Source organism: Oncorhynchus kisutch, linkage group LG2 (assembly GCF_002021735.2).
Source record: "Oncorhynchus kisutch isolate 150728-3 linkage group LG2, Okis_V2, whole genome shotgun sequence".
Lineage (NCBI taxonomy): Eukaryota > Metazoa > Chordata > Actinopteri > Salmoniformes > Salmonidae > Oncorhynchus > Oncorhynchus kisutch.
Window position 1 is genome coordinate 59,974,965 of NC_034175.2, and position 23,253 is coordinate 59,998,217.

Here is a 23,253-nt window from a genome sequence, read left to right on the forward strand (position 1 = left end):
AGAAAGGCCTACTCGCTGAAGTGTTTTAGAGAGCGTTTGACAGTGATGAGGGGTGGTCGTTTAACTGCAAACCCATTACTGACGCAGCAATGAGCCAGTGATCGCTGAGATCCTGGTTGAAGACAGCAGAGGTGTATTTGGGCAGGTTGATTAGGATGATATCTATGAGAGTGCCTGTGTTTATGGATTTGGGGTTGTACCTGGTAGGTTCATTGATCATTTGTGTGAGATTGAGGGCATAATATTTATCATGTATGATCATATAAATACCTAACATGCGACCCTTAATAAGACTAAGCAATTCGCCTATTAAAAAGTTTATCTGACTACAAATAAGAGATAGAACAAGGAATCTTAGACCCTTTTATAAGCATCTGAGTTGTTTGGATTTAAAACCTGATTTGTTGACCAATAGTATTACTGTAAAGTTAACCTCCAATCAGATATCAGACCTACATGATGTAATCTCTGCTTCTCAGAGGGGTGACAATGGGGGTTGACACGACCAACACAGAGGATGTTGAATTCCTAAGGCAACACATAGCAAATTCTTGCATACAGTTGATAAGAAGAGTTACTTCTGGGGCTGGGCTGCCCTACATACATACAGTGTATACAAATGATTCACTATTCATTATTGATGTTCTAAACAAACAATACAAAACACAAAATAAACAAAACATCAATATCAACAGTCAACACAGTCGCTGCAGCTAGCGACTGGAAAGAGCGGCAAAAAACACTCAAATCTCCATCTCTTCATTCAAAGACTCAATCATGGACATTCTTACTGACAGTTGAGGCTGCTACGCATGATGATGTATTGTTGTCTTTACCTTCTTGCCCTTTGTGCTGTTAATGTGCCCAATAATGTTTGTACCATGTTGTGTTGCTACCATGCTGTGTTTTCATGTGTTGCTGCCATGCTATGTTGTCATCTTAGGTCTCTCTTTATGTAGTGTTGTGCTGTCGCTCTTGTCATGTTGTGTGTTTTCTCCTATATTTTATTTTTTAATCGCCGCCCCCGTCGCCACAGGAGGCCTTTTTCCTTCTAGTAGGCCGTCATTGTAGTTAAATAAAGGTTAAAAATGACTAGCTAGCCAAATTAGCCAACAATAGCTAACTAGTTAATGAATTCAGTAGTTTATACCAGAGGAGGCTGGTGGAAAGAGCTATAGGAGAATGGACTCATTGTAATGGCTGTAATGGAATAAATGGAACGTAGTCAAACATGTGGTTTCGATATGTTATATTTGTTCCATTCCTGCCATTTCTTCATAACTGGCTAGCAATTTTGTTCTTGACTAATTACTGTGTTATTTTTTTTTCTCCCTAATTTAATTGATCAAATGTATTCGAACATTATGAAAAATAACACCAGGCCAGCGGTTGAGTCAATGGTTGAGTCTTCTATAGAAGATGGCTTCTATGACAATGGTAATGATACAGGCAAAGGCCAGGATGCCTCCAGCCACACCAAGACCTGTAGAGGAGCCAGAGTTGTTGCTGCTAGATGACTGGTCTGCTCTGATGGTAAGGAGAGGAGAGGTGATAGTTTTATGCTCTGTCCCCCTGTCTTGGGTACTCCTCCTTCTGTTGTTACATTGCATGAACATACTGCAGATGCCTTTCTCACAGAGACAGGTGATGCAGCGGAGGAAGTAGGTGGACTTCATCTCATTCTGCTGCTCGATGAATCAGAAGGCCTAGAAAGAGAAGCGGGAATGATGACTCTCACCATTCTCACGAATAGGGGTTATCTGGGTGACCATGGGTGAAGTGTAGTTTGCTCAATATCTAGGCATCGGATAAGAACAAGACTACAAAGTTCATAAAGTGACCATTCGACTTGCCAACCTTTGGACTGAATACGTTTGTAAGGACAACAGCTTTCATAAAATATATATAATTTTTCGCTCTCATGTGCTAATTTTTGTCCATTAAGAACCAACGACGTGCTATCTTTTTGTAATATTTACGACAAAGCTAACATATTTTTTTAGCCAAAGCTCAGAGATCAAACACCGCCTCGGTTGCTCGGCAACAACACAGCTGCTTGCATTACCTAGCTAGTCGTCTTGACTACTTTCTTATGTCATTTCTTATGTCATTCTAGCTGGCACCAAAAGTTTAAAAAGTGTTGATAGGGAACAGAATGCGGATTGGACCATCAATTAATTGGCATATACATTACTGTTACAGAATTTCCAAGTAGTCGAGGATATTGGAAATGTAATCAAAGCCTTTTGGATGATAACTTGTTTTTAACCAAGACAGAATAATTTAAATGACTTTGTCCTGCATAACATACAGTATTAGTCAAAAGTTTGGACACACCTACTCATGCAAAGGTTTTTCTTTATTTTTACTATTTTCTACTTTGTAGAATAATAGTGAAGACATCAAAACTATGAACTAACACATATGGAATCATGTCATAACCAAAAAAGGTTAAACAGATTATTTAAAGTAGCCACCCTTTGTCTTGATGACAGCTTAGCACACTCTTGGCATTCTCTCAACCAGCTTCATGGGGTAGTCACATGGAATGCATTTCAATTAACAGGTGTGCTTTGTTAAAAGTTCATTTGTGGAATTTCTTTATTTTCACTATTTTCTACATTCTAGAATAATAGTGAAGACATCAAAACTATGAAATAACACATGGAATCATGTAGTAACCCAAAAAGTTTTAAACAAATCAAAATATATTTTATATTTGAGGTTCTTGAAAGTAGCCACATTTTGCCTTGATGACAGCTTTGCACACTCTTGGCATTCTCTCAACCAGCTTCATCTGTAATGCTTTTCCAACAGTCTTGAAGGAGTTCCCGCATATGCTGGGCACTTGTTGGCTGCTTTTCCTTCACTCTGAGGTCCAACTCCTTCCAAACCATCTCAATTGGGTTGAGGTCGGGTGACTGTGGAGGCCAGGTCATCTGATGCAGCACCCCAACACTCTCCTTATTAGTCAAATAGCCTTTACACAGCCTGGAGGTGTGTTGGGTCATTGTCCTGTTGAAAAACAAATGATAGTCCCATTAAGTGCAAACGAGATGGGATGGAGTATCGCTGCAGAATGCTGTGGTAGCCATGCTGGTTAAGTGTGCCTTGAATTCTAAATAAATCACTGACAGTGTCACCAGCAAAGCACCCCCACACCTTCTCCACCACACACGCAGAGACCACACACGCAGAGATCATCCATCCACCTACTCTGCGTCTCATAAAGACACTGCGGTTGGAACCAAAAATCTCAAAATTGGACTCATCAGACAAAAGATCAGATTTCCACCTGTCTAATGTTCATTGCCCATGTTTCTTGGCCCAAACAAGTCTCTACTTCTCATTGGTGTCCTTTAGTAGTGGTTTCTTTGCAGCAAGTCGACCATGAAGGCCTGATTCACGCAGTCTCCTCTGAACAGTTGATGTTGAGATGTGTCTGTTACTTGAAATCTGTGAACCATTTATTTGGGCTGCAAATTCTGAGTAACTCTAATGAACTTATCCTCTGCAGAAGAGGTAACTCTTGGTCTTCCTTTCCTGTGGTGGTCCTCTTGAGAGCCAGCTTCATTGAGGGTTTTTGCAACTGCACTTGAAGAAACTTTCAAAGCTCTTGACTGAGCTTCATTTATCCTTCTAGTTCTCTGCTGCCAATGACTGGAACGAACTACAAAAGTCTCTGAAACTGGAAACACTTATCTCCCTCACTAGCTTTAAGCACCAGCTGTCAGAGCAGCTCACAGATTACTGCACCTGTACATAGCCCATCTATAATTTAGCCCAAACAACTACCTCTCCCCCTACTGTATTTATTTATTTAGCTCCTTTGCACCCCATTATTTATATTATTTCTACTTTGCACATTCATCCACTGCAAATCTACCATTCCAGTGTTTTACTTGCTATATTGTATTTACTTTGCCACCATGGCCTTTTTTTGCCTTTACCTCCCTTATCTCACCTCATTTGCTCACATCGTATATAGACTTATTTTTCTACTGTATTATTGACTGTATATTTGTTTTAATCCATGTGTAACTCTGTCGTTGTATGTGTCGAACTGCTTTGCTTTATCTTGGCCAGGTCACAATTGTAAATGAGAACTTGTTCTCAACTTGCCTACCTGGTTAAATAAAGGTGAAATAAATACATATAAAATCAAATAAAATGTCTTAAAGTAATGATGGACTGTAATTTCTCTTAGCTTTTTTTAGCTGTTTTTGACATAATATGGACTTGGTATTTTACCAAATAGGGCTGTCTTTTGTATACCACCCCTACCTTGTCACAACACAACTAATTTGGCTCAAATGCATCAAGAAAGAAAGAAATTCCACACAAATGAACTTTTAACAAGGCACACCTGTTAATTGAAATGCATTCCAGGTGACTACCTCATGAAGCTGGTTGAGAGAATAAAAAGTGTGCGCAAAGCTGACAACAAGGTGGTTACTTTAAGAATCTCAAATATAAAATATATTTTGATTTGTTTAACACTTTTTTGGTTACTACATGATGTGTTGTTTCATAGTTTTTATGTCTTCACTATTATTCTACAATGTAGAAAATAGTACAAATAAAGAAAAACCCTTGAATGAGTAGGTGTGTCCAAACTTTTGACTTTTACTGTATATATTCCTTAATTCCATTATTTTACTTCTAGGCTGTGTGTATTGTGTGTTGTTGTGAATTGTTAGATATTACTGCACTGTTGGAGCTAGACACACACGCATTTCGCTACACCTGCAATAACATCTGCTAAATATTTGTATGTGACAAATAACTGTTGATTTGATTTGATCAAATAAATAAACATCAGTTAAATTTGATGTTTGAATGGGATGTAATTTGTGTCTTAAAAACACCTCATACTGTATCAGCAAGTTGACCTCTTATGTTGTGAGTGTGGACATATTGTTGATTGATGTTAAAGTAAGAATCCTTAGTCACTACATTCATTTGTGAACTTATAAAATAATATTACCAATGTAGGATCTTAATTTGAGCCAGTTTGCTACAGCAGGAAAATAATCACGCAGCAATAGGAAATAGCTAGGGCCATCTACTTTAAGTGTTGCATGTCTTCCCAGTAGCCTAGTTGGTGTGTGAACTGCTGACTGCTCATAACTTTCAGATGATTGTTGACACATCAACCAAAATCAAGAGACAGCGATCAATAAACTGTATTGGAGGGGGAGGGGATACTCCTCTCCTAGGCAATCAGCAATTAGTACAGGAAAATATGCTCTTCACCTCTGCTAGGAAATTAGCAATTAGTGTTAGTACTTCAGTCTACCCTGGTTTCTCAGCAGCACCTGTGACAGTGAAGGTTTCGTCGGCCTTGTTCTTCGAGGAAGGTGCCACACCACTCTTACCTAGTTCTTTTCTAATGATCTAATTTTGCTCTTTTGTAGCTTTTGCAACTATGTGTGTTTTACAGACGCAGCCCATGTGGAAGTCCAGGTCTCTGGCAATGTTCGGAACTGCCAATCTGTGGTCAAGAATGCCAAGTTCATTTCAGCCTATGCTGCCTATCAGTCCCTTGACTTTTTCTATGCGGTCACTTGTCCACTCAAGGTTAATATTGTCATCTATTGCCAACCGGTTGCCCTTGGAGAGTTCCTCACTGAGCTTGATACCTCGATAAGCTCATTTCCTGATGACTCACCGCTCTTTGTACTTGGCAACTTCAACCTCCCGAGATCTGCCTTCGATTAATTTCTTTCCAATTCTCTTTCCTCTTGACTCGTTTGACCTCACCCTTTCCCAAGCCCCTCCAACTCTCAAGGCAGGCAATACACTTTACCTCATCTTCAGTAGAGGCTGTCCGCCTGCTGATCTCACTGCTTACTCCCTCCAGGTCTCTGATCACCACTTTGTTTCTGTTTCTGTCTCCCTTTCCTCCAACTTTAGCAAGTCAGCCTCTACCCAGATGAGCATGTGCTGTTTCAACCTCCGCTCTCTCTCCTTCTCTCCTATCATCTCTCCCTTCTGCTAAAGCCTTCTCCCTCCTGTCTCCTGATTCTGCCTCTTCGGCCCCACTCTCCTCCTTTTCCGGGTCTTATGACTCACACTGTCCCCTTTCCTCCCGGTCGCCTCGGCCCTCCCCTCCTGCTCCGTTTCTGGTGCATTTACAGAATAACACTATGGGCAGCTGAGCAGAAATGGAGGAAATCTAAACTTCCACAGGACCTATCATCCTTTCACTCCCTCTACCTTCTCTTCCTATGGATCTGTTGCTAAAGCCACTTTCTATCATTCTAAATTTTAACTCGTGCCTCTAACCCTTAAACTATTTTCCACCTTCTCCTTCTTACTTAATCCTCCCTCTCTGCGGATGACTTTGCCAACCACTTTGAAAAGGTTGACTACATTTGCTTCTTATTCACTATCCTACGCCTTAACCTCTTTCTCTCACCTCTCTCTTTAGATGAAATCCTGTGATTAGGGAGGTCTGGCTGTCCTCTTGACCCCATTCCCTTCTCCCCACCACCTCTTTAGACCTTCTCCCATTCTTCACTTCCCTCTAACTCATCCCTGACCAAATTTATTTATATAGCCCTTCTTAGATCAGCTGATATCTCAAAGTGCTTGACAGAAACCCTGCCTAAAACCCCAAACAGCAAGCAATGCAGGTGTAGAAGCACGATGGCTAGGGAAAAACTCCCTAGAAAGGCCAAAACCTAGGAAGAAACCTAGAGAGGAACCAGGTTATGAGGGATGGCCAGTCCTCTTCTGGCTGTGCCGGGTGGAGATTATAACAGAACATGGCTAAGATGTTTAAATGTTCATAAATGACCAGCATGGTCAAATAATAATAATCACAGTGGTTGTCGAGGGTGCAGCAAGTCAGCACCTCAGGAGTAAATGTCAGTTGGCTTTTCATAGCCGATCATTAAGAGTATCTCTACTGCTCCTGCTGTCTCTAGAGAGTTGAAAACAGCAGGTCTGGGACAGGTAGCACATCCGGTGAACAGGTCAGGGTTCCATAGCCGCAGGCAGAACAGTTTAAACTGGAGCAGCAGCACGGCCAGGTGGACTGGGGACAGCAAGGAGTCATCATGCCAGGTAGTCCTTTTCTAGCTCTGACTTTAACTACTTTACTGAGGAAAAGTGTACCTACTATATGTAAGTACACTTTTCCTCAGTATGATGTGGTTGTCCCACCTAGCTATCGTAAGATGAATGCATTAAAGTTGCTCTGGATAAGGGAATCTGCTAAATGACAATGTGAATTATTAATTTGTTCACGCTTTAGTTGCTGAGAATTTTCCTGCATAAGTTCCACTTAATGTGCCTTAACAAAAGTATCAACCCCCTACAAAAAATGTTGCTGCATGGTTATTTCCTTTTGTTGCACGGCAGGGTAGCCTTGTGGTTAGAGTGTTGGACTAGTAACCGAAAGGTTGCAAGATTGAATCCCCGAGCTGACAAGGTAAACATCCGTCTTTCTGCACCTGAACAAGACAGTTAACCCACTGTTCCTAGGCCATCATTGAAAATAATTTATTCTTAACTGACTTGCCTAGTTAAATAAAAAGGTAAAATATATTTTTTCCTGCTTTAGCAAATTGGGTCAATTTAAGATCCTATGTGAAATTATAATTCATGAACATTTGTTGTAGGGGTTGACACATTTTTGGGAAATGACATTTTAAATGGGAAATTACAAACTTTTGAATTATTTTCTAAACCTTGAATACACTACAAATGTGTTTCCTGCGTTGCAGGAAAATTCTCAGCAACAGAGTGATCAAATTAAGATCTTACATCTGTATATGCCCATTGATTCTTGAAGATATAACCTAGAAATGCCTTTAGTTCATCTGTCATACCCCACCAGAACCACAATATAAGTTTGTGTTACTCCAATGCTTGTGAACAATGCAAATGTAAACAAACACTACAGCCTCGAAACATGGATACAACTAGAATTGTGATATCATGGATGGTCAATCTTTGCATCCATAGCTCTATGAATTTTAGTGGTTACGTTTCAACCAGGCCCATCCCTCAGATTTTCACAAAAACAGAGGAGGGGTGTACTCTTTGTTATTGTTTCAACTGCAGATTCTAGCTTTAAAGGTGATGTCTCAATCTTTACTTAACATAAATGTGTCAATGAATACACTGTAATTCTGGACGCTGGCGATGTTGATAAAGATGTGGTGGTGGTAATGTTTTATTAGCATAAAGCAATACGATACATTTAAAACATAATACCCAAAGGTTTATTTTCAAATGAGTTATTTTTGTGACAAACAGATACATTTCATTTCAGTATGATCAATTTAGTAGAATGGTTCTCTGTTAAAAAAATGATAATTGTACATGCTCCTCCATTCTCAAGCTCTTATCAAGGGATTAAAGCACCAGGGTTACATTACCTGCGTATGACTTGGTACTCATGCTAAGCCTTTAATAGTCTCTTCACTTAAACGCATTTTTCATTCTTTAGTAACAACAAGATCTTGCTATTGCCAAATGTAAACAAATGTGAAAAAGTTATGATAAGCTGAGATCAGTCCTCTTGCACAGTAGTGAGACCAGCAGGTGGACACACTATTTAAAGGGACAGTGGTTCAGTCTCCTGTAGAAAATGGCTGCCATAATAATAATAATGATGCAGGCGAAGGCCAGGATACACACTGCCACCCCAAGACCTGTAGAAGTGTCTGAGTTCTTGCTGGCAGTCTGCTGTTCTTTTAATGCCACAATGCTCTCTGCTCTGATGGTGATAGGAGGGGAACTGATGGTTTTGGACTCTGTTGCTGCATCTTCGGTAGCAGGAACAACACCCCTTCTCCTCCTGCTGTTACATTGCATGAACGTACTGCAGGTGCTCTTCTCACAAAGACGGGTGATGCAGTGGAGGAAGTAGGTGGACTTCATCTCATTCTGCTGCTTCATGAAGCGGAAGGCCAGGAAGGAGAAGCGGGAGCGTTGACTCTTTCCATTCTCATGGATGACGGTTAGTAGGTCAGTGTTGCAAGGGACAAACAGGTTGAAGAAAGTGGAGTTAGTGGGTAGAGGAGAAATGGAGGCGTAGCATCGGTCCAGAAGCACATTGTACTGGGAGGTCAGGTTGGTGGCCTTGACTTGGGCAAAGACTTCAGTCCTCAGGTCAAGACCCTGTTCTGGAATGACCAAGGGTAAAGTGAAATTGACATCACTGAAGAGATTCATGCTCAAAGTGCTGATGAAACTACCATTGTTGTCCTTCACTGCAATGGAGGATGCCGACGTATCAATCTGGGTGTTGTTGATCAGGTACTCTAGGGGATAGGCACAGGAGTAATAATACTTCAACTCAGTGTTGTAAGTGACTGTCCCTGTGGTGGGATCATATGATCGGACCACACCGCTGATGTTGACTGTCTGGATGTTGGAGAAGTCGGAAAATATCCCTGTGCCTGGAGCGCTGGTTGTCCTGAAGAGGCTGCCACAAGAATTGGTCGTGTTGATGGGGAATTCAAACCTCACGATCGGGGGAGTCACACTTTCATCCAGAGTTCCCTTGCAGGCTGGGTCATTCATGATGTTGTTGAGGATAAGCAGGGACTCGTTGTAACCAGTGTAAATGGCAGGGCAGATGAGGATAGCCAGACCAATAGATTTGGTGCCGCAAGTTACTGAGATATCAGTGTATGCTGGGCGTCTTATATTCAACCCACAGTCACTTAATTGTAGTTGAATGCTCTTTGCGACCATCATTGCCAAAAGAAAAAAGCTGAGAAGATGCATTTTTGCATTCCTTGCAGTGTTCATATCTTGACTGGGACATTAAAATGTGTCCTTTGTTGGCTTGTTTCCAGCTTTTTGATTCTATTGAGATGTATGGAGTTGCTTTTATAGCCAGGTCTCCTTCTTGGGATTGGACAGAAACAAGGTCAATGTCGCTCTGCCTATTCAAACATTTCCATTGTGTTGAGGGTGCCACGCACCTTACCTAAAGGCAATTCATGAAACCCAACACACCTTTTAGTTCAGAAATGAAGCAGAGACAATGGCATGTTTCTTTTGTGAATGTTCTTAAAAAATAGATTCCATTGGCCTGCTAATATGATGTTTCAAGGAGTAAGTGTTGACTCCTTTGAAAACGCAACCTTTGACGGCCTCATTTTGACTCCCAACAATACCCTGTTGGCCTTTCACATGACCCAAATGTGGTCATAAGAGAGCACACGATGGCCCAGAATATCGTTCACCTATAATTATGATTTGACAAAGGAAAGGTCAACTGCTTTGTTTGTAAGATAATTTACAGTTATTATTGTCTTGACTCTGAGCCCAATACTTAACGCGCATGTGAAAGCTAAGCAAAGGTCAATGGAAGCAATGGGGGCAACCTTTTGGGCCCCCCAAAAAAATAATCCCAGTGGAACGTATGTTCTCTAGGCGTACTTTCCATCGCTGTTCTAATTACCTTCTGCTTTACAAAATGCCCAACCCATCCTCTGGTTATAGAACCATGTTTTGTTATGCTGTGTTACAGAAGTAGAACTCTTTCTTTTCTTTCTCATTATATTTTTTAACAATATCACTTTGTGTGATTTTAAAATGTGCATTATAAATAATAAAAACTGAGGTGTGCAAAGCCTTTGATTGAAAATACAGCAGATACAGCAGATCCCCATAATTGTATGGGACACTTTTAAATGTGCCGTTAGGGGCCATGCAATTCAAAGAATCAATATTAAGAAAGGAAATAGAGGGACTAACAGTACAGATAGATAGCAATAAAAACAGATGCATAGGGCCACAGAATATGTTAGAGGAAAAACAAAAACAAATGGAGGAACTCCTTCAAGAAAGATCAAGTGTAATATATTATTAAAAAATTAATCAAACTGGATGGAATATTGGGGAAAATGCACTTTTCAATCTTAGAAAGTGTTAATTAAACAAATCAAAATATATTTTTGATTTTAGATTCTTTAAAGTAGCCACCCTTTGCCTTGATGACAGCTTTGCACACTCTTGGCATTCTCTCAACCAGCTTCACCTGGAATGCTTTTCCAGTCTTTAAGGAGATCCCACATATGAATTGGGTTGAAGTTGGGTGACTATGGAGGCCAGGTCATCTGATGCATCACTCCATCACTCTCCTTCTTGGTCAAATAGCCCTTACATGGCCTGGAGCTGTGTTGGGTCATTGTCCTGTTGAAAAACATATGATAGTTCCACTAAGTGCAAACCAGACGGGATGGCGTATTGCAGATTTCTGTGGATGCTATGCTCGTTAAGAGTGCCTTGAATTCTAAATAAATCACTGACAGTGTCACCAGCAAAGCACCCCCACACCATCACACCTCCTCCTCCATGCATCATGATGGGAACCACACATGCAGAGCTCATCCGTTCATCTACTCTACGTCTCACAAAGACAATGTGGTTGGAACCAAAAATCTCAAATTTGAACTCAAACTAAAGGACAGATTCAAATCAAATCAAATGTTATTTGTCACATACACATGGTTAGCAGATGTTAATGCGAGTGTAGCGAAATGCTTGTGCTTCTAGTTCCGACAACGCAGTAATAACCAACGAGTAATCTAATCTAACTATTTCACAACAACTTCCTAATACACACAAGTGTAAAGGGATGAAGAATATGTACATAAATATATATGAATGAGTGATGGTACAGAACGGCATAGGCAAGATGTGGTAGATGGTATCGAGTACAGTATATACATATGAGATGAGTAATGTCGGGTATGTAAACATATAAAAGTGGCATTGTTTAAAGTGGCTAGTGATACATGTATTACATAAAGATGGCAAGATGCAGTAGATGGTATAGGGTACAGTATATACATATGAGATGAGTAATGTAGGGTATGTAAACATTTTATAATGTTATATAATGTATAATGTAAACATTAGGCTTGAGTTTTTTGGCCCAAGCAAGTCTCTTCTTCTTATTGGTGTCCTTTAGTAGTGGTTTATTTGCAGCAATTCGACCATGAAGGCCTGATTCATGCAGTCTCCTCTGAGCTGTTGATGTTGAGATGTGTCTTTTACTTAAACTCTGAAGCATTTATTTGGGCAGCAATTTCTGAGTCTGGTAACTCTTATGAACTTATCCTCTGCAACAAAGGTAACTCTGGGTCTTCCTTTCCTGTGGCGGTCCTCATGAGAGCCAGTTTCATCATAGCGCTTGATGGTTTTTGCGGCTGCACTTGAAGAAACGTTCAAAGTTCTTGATATGTTCTGTATTGACCTACCTTCATGTCTAAAAGTAATGATGGATTGTCATTTGTCTTAGCTTATTTGAGCTGTTCTTACCATAATATGAACTATCATCTGTATACCACCCCTACCTTGTCACAACACAACTGGTTGGCTCAAGCGCATTAAGAAGGAAATAAATTCCACAAATGAACTTTTAACAAGGCACACTTGTTAATTAATTGAAATGCATGAAGCTGGTTGAGGAAATGTCAAGAGTCAGCAAAGCTGTCATCAAAGCAAAGCGTGGCCACTTTGAAGAATATCAAATATATATTGATTTGTTTAACGCTTTTTTGGTTACTACATGATTCCATATGTGTTGTTTCATAGTTTTGACATCTTCACTATTATTCTACAATGTAGAAAATAGTAAAAATAAAGAAAAACCTTGGAATGGGTAGGTGTATACAAACTTTTGACTGGTACTGTATATTATATATTTGGAATCAAGCCAATCAATTAACAAGATAATAATAGTCTCATCAAAAATAATATTTAATTTAGAATCTGTGGATACTATGAGATTAGAAAAGTTCAGAATTCATGTAAGACGTCACAGCACAGTTGAAAAATATATGGCACAAGCAAATCAAGAAAGGGTGGTCCATGGGACGGGCTGGGCTACAAAGATAGGTGGGAGAGGCTACGGAGATAGGTGGGATGGGCTACGGAGATAGGTGGGATGGGCTATGGAGATAGGTGGGATGGGCTGAGACAGAGTGACTGAGGGCTGGGATTTAAAGATCATGATCTGTAATAGTTAGGACCAAAAACACATACGTACATACATATATCATGTATTCTGGATATGTCTGAGTACCGTTTTATGTGTCATGTAATACTATGTATACTGTGTACCATGTATGTGAAATGTATTAGTAATGTACATGTAGCAAAATGCCTGTAAAAAACAAAAATGTTAAACAAAGTTACTTTTGTCCCCCGAAGAGAAGGGATGGGCCAATAATACAAAAAACATTATGAACACCTCTTCTTTCCAGGACATAGACTGACCAGGTGAATCCAGCTGAAAGCTTTGATCCCTTATTGATGTCACTTTTAGATGCACTTCAGTATAGATTTTTAAACAATTTTTATTTCAACTTTATTTAACCAGGTAGGCCAGTTGAGAACAAGTTCTCATTTACAACTGCGACCTGGCCAAGATTAAGCAAAGCAGTGCGACAAAAACAACAACAACATAGAGTTACACATAAACAAACGTACAGTCAAAAACACAATAGAACAATCTATGTACAGTGTGTGCAAATGTAGAAGAGTAGGGAGGTGTATGGCAATAAATAGGCCATAGAAGCGAAATAATTACAATTTAGCCTTAACACTGGAGTGATAAATGTGCAGATGATGATGTGCAAGTAGAGATACTTGGGTACAAAAGAGCAAGAAGATAAATAACAATATGGGGATGAGGTAGTTGGGTGTGCTATTTACAGATTGGCTGTGTACAGGTACAGTGATCGGTAAGCTGCTCTGACAGTTGATGAAGATGAAGGGGAGCAGGTTAAAGAAGGATTTTTAAGCCTTGAAACAATTGAGACATGGATTGTGTATGTGTGCCATTCAGAGGATGAATGTGCAAGACAAAAGATTTAAGTGCCCTTGAATGAGGTGGTTTGTGTCAAGAACTGCAACGCTGCTGGGTTTTTCACATTCAACAATTTCCTGTGTGTATCAAGAATGGACCACCACCCAAAAGATATCCAGCCAACTTGACACAACCAAGGGAAGCATTGGAGTCGACATGGGCCAGCATCCCTGTGGAATGCTTTCAACACCTTGTTGTCCAAGCCCTGTTGAATTGAGGCTGGTCTGAGGGCAAAACAGGGGTTGCAACTCAATAGTAGGAGGGTGTTTTTAATGTTTTGTACATTTTGAATGTATATACAGTGCCTTCGGAAATAATTTATTCAAGTATTGGGGCGGCAGGTAGCCTAGTTGTTAGAGTGTTGGGCCAATAACCAAGAGGTTGCTGGATTGAATCCCCGAGCTGAAAAGGTAAAAAACTGTAGTTCTGCCCATGAACAAGGCAGTTGTCCCACTGTTCCCAGGTAGGCTGTCATTGTAAATAAGAATTTATTCTTAACTGACTCGCCCTGTGAAATCAAATTAATCAGACCCCTTGACTTTTCCATATTTTGTTACATTACAGCCTTATTCGAAAATTTATTAAATAGTTTTTCCCCCTCATAAATATACACACACAAGACCCCATAATGACAAGTATCACATTTACGTAAGCATTCAGACCCCTTACTCAGAACTTTGTTGAAGCACATTTGGCAGCAATTTCAGCATCAATTCTTCTTGAGTATGACGCTACAAGCTTGGCACACCAGTATTTGAGGAGTTTCTCCCATTCTTCTCTGCAGATCCTTTCAAGTGCTGTGAGGTTGGATGGAGAGCGTCGGTGCACAGCTATTTTCAGAGATATTCGATCGGGTTCAAGTCCAGGTTCTGGCTGGGCCACTCAAGAACATTCAGAGACTTGTCCTGAAGCCACTCCTGCATTGTCTTGGCTGTGATCTTAGGGTCATTGTTCTGTTAGAGGATTAACTTTCGCCCCAGTCTGAGATCCTGAGCACTTTGGAGCAGGTTTTCATCAAGGATCTCTCTGTACTTTGCTCCGTTCATCTTTGCCTCGATCCTGACGAGTCTCTCACTCCCTGCCGCTGAACAAAATTCCCACAGCATGATGCTGCCTCCACCATGCTTCACCGTAGGGATGGTGTCTGGTTTCCTCCAGATGTGATCTTGGTTTCATCAGAGCAGAGAATCTTGTTTCTCATGGTCTGAGAGTCTTTAAGTGCCTTTTGGCAAACTCCAAGCGGGCTGTTATACGCCTTTTACTGAGGAGTGGCTTCTGTCTGGCCACTCTACCATAAAGGCCTGATTGGGGCTGTATATATATATATATATTTTAGAATAAGGCTGTAATATAACAAAATGTGGAAAAAGTCTAGGGGTCTGAATACTTTCCCAAGGCACCGTAAATTATCATTGACCTTTTTGTTTGATAGTTGTTACTTTGTATTCTAAATTCTGATGTAATTCATACTGTATAGTTGTTTGTGTGCTGGTTATTGGTTAGGGGTCCTTTGTAAAATAGATTTCCATCTCCATGGGACTACTGTACATGGATGAATAAAGATAAACATGTTGTCTGAGATGTAGTTACGTAAGACCTAAGACCTGATAAATAATCATTGTAAAGTCCTCATGGTTACAGTTAGTAATTGTTAGGGTATCATCTAGGACTGAAACTATTAAAAGTGCTCCATGATTACCTTGTTATGGGAAATGTATAGATTAGATTTGTCAGCTTTCCATAGGCCATTGTTTTTCTCAATTTCTGAATACTCAAGAGGGTGTGTTGGTTTCATCAATATCCCTAGTGGCACCCTCTACACAATGGAATTGTTTCAATACACAGAGCGGCTTTGGCCTTGTTTATGTCTAATCCCAAGAAGCCCTGTCTGTAAAAGTATGTCTCTACATCCCAATAGAATTGAAAAGCAGGACACATTTTAGTGCCCCAGTCAAGATATGAACACAGCAAGGAATGCGAAAATGCATCTCCTTAGCGTTTTTCTTTAGGCCATGATGGTCGCAAAGAGCAGTCAACTAGAACAAGTGTTGTTCTTTTGATGCAGAGAGCATTGTGGCATTAAAAGAACAGCAGACTGCCAGCAACAACAGACACTTCTACAAGTCTTCATGTCGCAGTGTGTATCCTGGCCTTCGCCTGCATCATCGTCATTATTACGGCAGCCGTCTCCTACAGGAGATTCGACCGTTAAAGCACCACTCACAGAAGCCTGGGTGACACCATTCCTTTAAATAGAGACTCAACCATTAAAGCACCACTCACAAAAGCCCGGGCGACACCGTTCCTTTAAATAGAGAGTTAGCTCGTTTCAATACTCTGGTGGACTGGTCTTCTTTTTTGTTTTTCTTCTTTCATTTTGTTTACCGTTGGCCAGAGAGAGATTCATGTTAAGTCGTTTTAGGAATAGAAAACAAAAGGAAAGTAACAGGAACATTGTTATATGTAGGATTGTAATGTAGGATAACAACAATGCTTCAACAGATCTTGAGAATATGTAGAACATAAAAACATACAATGTCTAAAACATTTTCCTCCCATCAAACTAAACTGATAACCCTGAATTATGTCACAACATTTGAACAATTGAAATTGAACTCACTGTACCTTTCAATTTATTATTTTTGTAATTTATTGTTCTTTGTCTCACTAATTTATGTTTAAAAAAAACACCAGCAGATCTATATTGAAATTACCTGTATTGTGAATTTGTTTTCATTAGCACATTCATAAATGTAGGACAAACGCCCTTTAAATGTCCAATGAAGCTGTTTTTATCTGAAAATCATAATTTCTGGGTCACAATTATGTACCTTACTGTGATTGTTTTCAATTAAAATTGTATCCTAATTTTTATGTATATATACAAAGAAATGTCAATATAAAAACAGGTCAAACTAAATTAAATGCAGCTACTGTGCTGTTTGTTATTCTAGCTGCATGGTTTGACGTGACTGTGTTAGCCGTGGTTGGCTAGCTAGCAAGGGACAAGAGCGTTGCCAGCCAGCATGGCAATGGAACGTTTAGAACGAGCGACTGGGTCACGTCCACAGATATAGAGCAAAAAGACTTCACGACTGGGTCTCTTCTCTGGCAACCTCACCGATTGAATGAACGGACATCTTTCCTCAACCAATCAAAATCATGAATCAGCATAATTTTTATGGATATATACAAAGAAATGTCAATAGAAAAACAGGTCAATTGGCATGAAATGTAGCTAGTTTGCTGTCTTATCATCCTCAGTTTTAAGTGACTGCGTTTGCTGGGTAACGTTAGTTGACTAGCTCCTAAGAACAGTGTCCTGACGAGAGAACACGTTTTCTATTCCAGGCAAAATTGCCACCATTAGCTCATTGTTATGGATGTATCCCAAACAGCTTAAACAAACGCACATGCAGCTGCTTTGCTGTTATTCTAGCTGCACTGTTTGACCTGACTATGTAAGCCAGCAAGGCAACTGAACATTTAGAATTAACAACTGGTCCATAGACAGAACAAACGACTGGGTCGCGTCTCTGGCAACCTAACCGATAGACTGAACGGCCAGCAGGCTTGGCTAGCAACCATAGATGTGTCAGGACTAGACCTATATTTTAGTTAAGGGATGAAATAGTAGCCTATGAATACATTTATTAAAAATAAAGTGTTTTATTTCATTAGTAACGTCCTCATACCTATGACCGCAGCACAGCCGTGCTAAAAAAAGTAGTTTAGCATGCCCTCTCTTGTACAACTACTTTATTAACTCATTTCCGTCTGGTGATGTCACCAGGCAGTCCAAAAGTCCATCCCACCAAAACAGGCAGAAATATCAGGCGATCTTTTCAAACGGCTTTTACACCAAAAAGGCTTTATCATAATTTTCACAATTTCATAGTATTATTCCCACCTCGTGTGGAAATAAATATAAACACAGGAATATCTAGTTTTTGACTGCACTGGGCCTTTAAATTCAGTAAAACATTTCAAAGTCAGAAAGATAACTATACTTAGACTTGGGGAAATGTTTGCCTGACATGTAATACTTCACTTATCCAACACATTTAGTTCAATGTAAGTTTAATTAAAATAGTGTTGTGTGAACTAATACTGACCCTTAGCTTTGCAAAAACTTATTGTGTTGCCAAGAGCTGATAGACATATTTCCAATTAATAGATGAATCAATTAATGGATAAGGGCATCTGCAAAATTTATAATTTTTTAAATGTAAGTCTTATGCATTCTGCTTTGGCAGTTAGTTGATTGATCTCTTGGGATTGTTGTACCAGTTTATGTAGTCTGTAATTAATCACATTGAAGTTGCTCATACACACTATTAGGTCCAAATCTTGGATCCTGAATTACAAAAGCCATAAAAATATACTTTTTTTTGTATACTCTAAATGTGTAATGTTTTTGTGGATTAGTTATTCATTTCACACATCATAATCATATTTATATGGTTACACATTCCCACCCCCATATGCCCACACACACACACCTGAAACAACTTGTAACAAATGTAATGTATTTGTATTTATTAAGCATCACCATTAGCTGCTGCCTCTGCAGCTAAATCTCGCCGCCATTCGATTCTGGAGCAGTGGAAACACGTTTTTGGAGTGATCAATCTGGCAGTCTGACGTAAAATCTGGGTTTGGTGGATGCCAGGAGAACGCTACCTGCCCCAATGCATAGTGCCATCTGTAAAGCTTGGTTCAGTATAATGTTCTGGGGCTCTTTTTCATGTTTCGGGATAGGCCCCTTAGTTCCTGTGAAGGTAAATCTTGACGCTAGAGCATACAATGACATTCTAGATGATTCAGTGCTTCCAACTTTGTGGCAACAGTTTGGGGAAGGCCCTTTCCTGTTTCAGCATGACAATTCCCCCATGCAAAAAGTGAGATCCATACAGAAATGGTTTGTTGAGATCGGTGTGGAAGAACGTGACTGGCCTCCATAGAGCCCTGACCTCAACCCCAACACCACCTTTGGGATGAATTGGAATGCCGACTGCGAGCCAGGCATAATCGACCAGCATCAGTGCCAGACCTCACTAATGCTCTTGTGGCTGAATGGAAGTCCCTGCAGCAATGTTCCAACATCTAGTGGAAAGTCTTCCCAGAAGAGTAGAGGCTGTTGTAGCAGCAAAGGGGCCGACCAACTCCATGTTAATGCCCATGATTTTGGAATAAGATGTTCGACAAGCAGGTGTCCACATACTTTTGGGTGTGTCTGTGCCTGTGTGTGTGTGTGTGTGTGTGTGTGTGTGTGTGTGTGTGTGTGTCTCTTCACAGTCCCTGCTGTTCCATATGGTGTATTTTATTTTGTACTTTTTTTTATTCTAGTGCTTGCATCAGTTACCTGATATGGAATAGAGTTCCATGTAGTCATGGCTCTATGTAGTACTGTGAGCCTCCCATAGTCTGTTCTGTACTTGGGGAATGTGAAGAGAAATCTGGTGACATGTCTTGTGGGGAATGCATGGGTGTCTGAGCTGTGTGCTAGTAGTTTAAACAGCTCAGTGCATTCAACATGTCAATACTAAGCATGTCAGTAATAAGTTACATTTAATAACAACATTTCATCAAATTATTAAACAAATTAGCAATGTAGCAATTTAGCAGCAGCTCAATTGGGTATTTGAGCAAATTTTTACAACCAATTTTAAATGAAATGAAACATATGGATTTTGTTTGGCATATTTTATCATCTCAACCAATGCAAATTAGCTAAATGTCCATGTGGTTTTCATTATGAGAATCCAGTATTTTTTTAAACAGACATTCAAAGATGGTTGAAAACCAGGAAGTGAACATTAGCAAAACCAAACCTCATTAATCACTATTAAGCATTAAGCACATTAAGCATTATCAGTACAAATGTAAAATGTTGTTGACCTTCAAAACATAATTTTGGAATTATTAAATTTATAAAATGTTTTTGCTTTATAATTTTAGGCATTCTTGAATAATATGCTTTAGCAGGTGGATGAGTTGCACACAAATGTATCATATTTTATTAATATTTGATATCAGTCCTCATCTAACTAGGCTTGTCCTCCATTATAAGTAACTGAAGCAGACATAATGTTCATTAATGTATATATATATTTATTATTTAAAAAGTCTAGGGAAATTCTAATACAAAATGAGTTTACCCTAATTGGGCAACTCAACTGGCTAGTTGAGATGTTTGTGATGCATTATCTAGCAAATTATAGCACCCACCGGGTCTAGTCTACTCTTGTGATCTTTGCCAGTGTTGCTAATACTCACATTGTGCCTACTTCTGTGGTGATTTAAGGACAATGTAGTCACTTATAATATTTTCTGCAGTACAGTACATGTGGGTAAATGAATACATGTAGTTTGTTGCCCTGAATGTATTATGTTGGTGTTAGAAGTGGGCTATAGGGCCTTAAATTTGGGATGTATTGTCTACTCTAAACAATACAGATGTCTGATGGATATTCACTTTAAACTATGTACATCATTTGAATTAATACATAAAATACCAATTGTGAGCAAGATGACCTCTGTTATGTTATGAGTGTGGACATATTGTGGATTGACATGAAAAATGATGTCTTAATGTTAAATTCATAGGAATGTGGTAGTGAATACAAATTCTGGACTCAGGCCATTTTGATATAGATCGGCAGGTGGCAATATTTTTATTAGGATAAAGAAGTTAGATCAATTGAATAAATAACAAAAACAATACTTTGAAGGGTACTGTTAGTTCACTTTAGAAATACTCCACACAAAGTCTGTTCTCTGAATACATTTGAACATTTTGTGACAGACAATTAATTTCAGGATTATACTTTTCTGAGATGGCATTGTTCTAAAATCATTAAAACACCTTGTTCTCCAGATCTTATCAAGGGATTTATGCATTCTGTTATCCTATCTACATACTACTATTTTGTTTCTTTAACTTTTTTTTATTATAAAGCGCATGTATGCATTTGCAAAACTTAAGCACTAATAAACGAGCTATGCATGAGATAAACTGTCAGTCCCTTCACATCAACTTTTCCAAAATATACATTTTCTCTAAATGTTTTAAGTACACTGTAAAAAAAAAATCCTGATGTTTTTGCTAGTTACCTGTAAATTACTGTAAAATAAGGTACGGTATGGTACAGTAAATTCCAAAGAAACTTTGGTTTAAAAGTACATTACTGTAAACTGACTGCCAGTAAGTTACTATAAAAACAACAGGATTTATTTACAGTGTATGTACACAAAATAATTGCTGATGTCTGGCAGATTATTCTAAAGTACATCTACAAAACAAAGTTTCTGCTCTAGGCCAAAAGTAAACCAATATGAATAAGTCAGTCCTCTACCGGAGTTGTGAGACAAGCAGACAGAAGCACTACTGTGAGCTGGTGCAAGCAGAGCAGTCTCCCCTTTAATGGTTGAGCCTCTTGTAGAAGACCGCTGCTATCACAATGGCGATGATGCAGGCGAAGGCCAGGAAGCCCACTGTCACCGCAAGACCTGAAGTGGAGTTAGAGTTGTTGCTGCCCATGAGTTGTTCTTTTGAAGCTACAATGCTCTCTGCTTTAGTGGTAATGGGAGGGGAGGTGAGGGTTTTGTACTCTGTCACTCCAACTTCGGGAGCAGGAACAGCACTCCTTCTCCTCCTTTTGTTACATTGCATGAAGGTACTGCAGGTGCTCTTCTCACAGAGACGGGTGATGCAGTGGAGGAAGTAGGTGGAAACGGTCTCATTCTGCTGTTCGATGAAGCGGAAGGCTGGGAAGGAGAAGCGGGCATTATGACTATTCCCGTTCTCATGCATGGTGGTCATCTGCTCCTTGTTGCAAGGGACAAACAGGTTGAAGAAAGTGGAGTTAGTGGGTAGAGGAGAAATGGAGGCGTAGCATCGGTCCAGGAGCACATTGTACTGGGAGGTCAGGTTGGTGGCCTTGACTTGTGCATAGACTTTGGTTCTCAGCTCAAGACCCAGTTTCGGAATGACCATGGGAGTAGTGTAGTTGACATCACTGAAGAGTTCAAGTCTCAAAGTGCTGATGAAACTACCATTGTTGTCCTTCACTGCAATGGAGGATGCTGACACATCAATTAGGGTGTTGTTGATCAGGTACTCTAGGGGATAGGCACAGGAGTAATAATACTTCAACTCAGTGTTGTAAGTGACTGTCCCTGTGGTGGGATCATATGATTTGACCACACCGCTGATGTTGACTGTCTGGATGTTGGAGAAGTCAGAAAATATCCCTGTGCCTGGAGCGCTGGTTGTCCTGAAGAGGCTGCCACAAGAATTGGTCGTGTTGAGGGGTAAGTCAAACCTCAAGACCGGTGGAGTCACATTTCTATCCACGGTTCCCTTGCAGGCTGGGTCATTCATGATGTTGTTGAGGATAAGCAGGGACTCGTTGTAACCAGTGTAAATGGCAGGGCAGATGAGGATAGCCAGACCAATAGATTTGGTGCCGCAAGTTACTGAGATATCAGTGTATGCTGGGCGTCTTAAATTCAACCCACAGTCACTTAATTGTAGTTGACTGCTCTTTGCGACCATTATTGCCAAAACGAAAAAGCTGAGAAGCTGCATTTTTGCATTCCTTGCTGTGTTCATATCTTGACTGGGACATTAAAATGTGTCCTTTGCTGTTTGTCTCCTGCTTTTTGATTCTATTGAGATGTATGGAGTTGCTTTTATAGCCAGGTCTCCTTCTTGGGATTGGACAGAAACAAGGTCAAAGCCGCTCCGTGTATTGAAATAATTGCATTGTTTTGATGGTTACACCTACCTTGTGGCAATTCATGAAACACAAGACACCTTAAGTCTTCAGAAATGAAACAGACAATGGCCTAGTTCCTTTGTGGCATTGCTTTAACAGATAGGTTCCCTTGACATGCTAATATGATATTTCATGAAGTAAGCAACGAAACTCAAACAATACTTTGATGTCCAAATTTGTTTTTGTCTCAACAATACCCTTCTAACCTTTACATTCTTATGACGCTAATGTGCTCATACAGTACGAGATCACAATGCACTGACCTACAGGATTATTTCATCAATGTTCATGTACAGTGCCTTCAGAACCAGGTCAGCTGGTCTAATTACACTACCATTTTGGAGGAGAGAAAATTGTAAAGAATGAAACAAATGACTACTCAATTAATACGGCCTCATGAGAGAACACACTGACTCATGTGTGTGCACATGGGACTGGCTCTCTTTATAAGCCTCGTTTCTTTAGTTTAAAGTGCGGCCTCCCAGGGGAGCAGGTGAAAGGGAAGCTGACATTTTGTTTTGAAGCTGCGGCAGAGCCTTTCTGGAAGCCTTGGTTTTGCTATTAGAAGTATTACTTAGATTAAATGATGACTTGCGTTAAGGTTGTAATAATTGACCTACAATT

At 39.8% G+C, this 23,253-nt stretch overlaps 1 protein-coding gene and 1 pseudogene across 1 annotated transcript; both read right to left on the reverse strand.

The window, feature by feature from the left end:
- Positions 1-8,565: 8,565 nt before the first annotated feature.
- LOC109904735 (zona pellucida-like domain-containing protein 1) lies at positions 8,566-9,540 on the reverse strand. The gene has a single exon (XM_020501891.2). It carries the CDS (start codon positions 9,538-9,540, stop codon positions 8,566-8,568), a length of 975 nt encoding a protein of 324 aa, XP_020357480.2.
- Positions 9,541-21,269: 11,729 nt separating this feature from the next.
- On the reverse strand, positions 21,270-22,232 carry LOC109904744 (zona pellucida-like domain-containing protein 1 pseudogene; annotated as a pseudogene).
- Positions 22,233-23,253: the final 1,021 nt, after the last annotated feature.

Excerpts from the sequence above, each read along its gene's own strand:
- LOC109904735 (XM_020501891.2), bottom strand. The coding sequence starts at position 9,540 with ATGAATGACCCAGCCTGCAAGGGAACTCTGGATGAAAGTGTGACTCCC.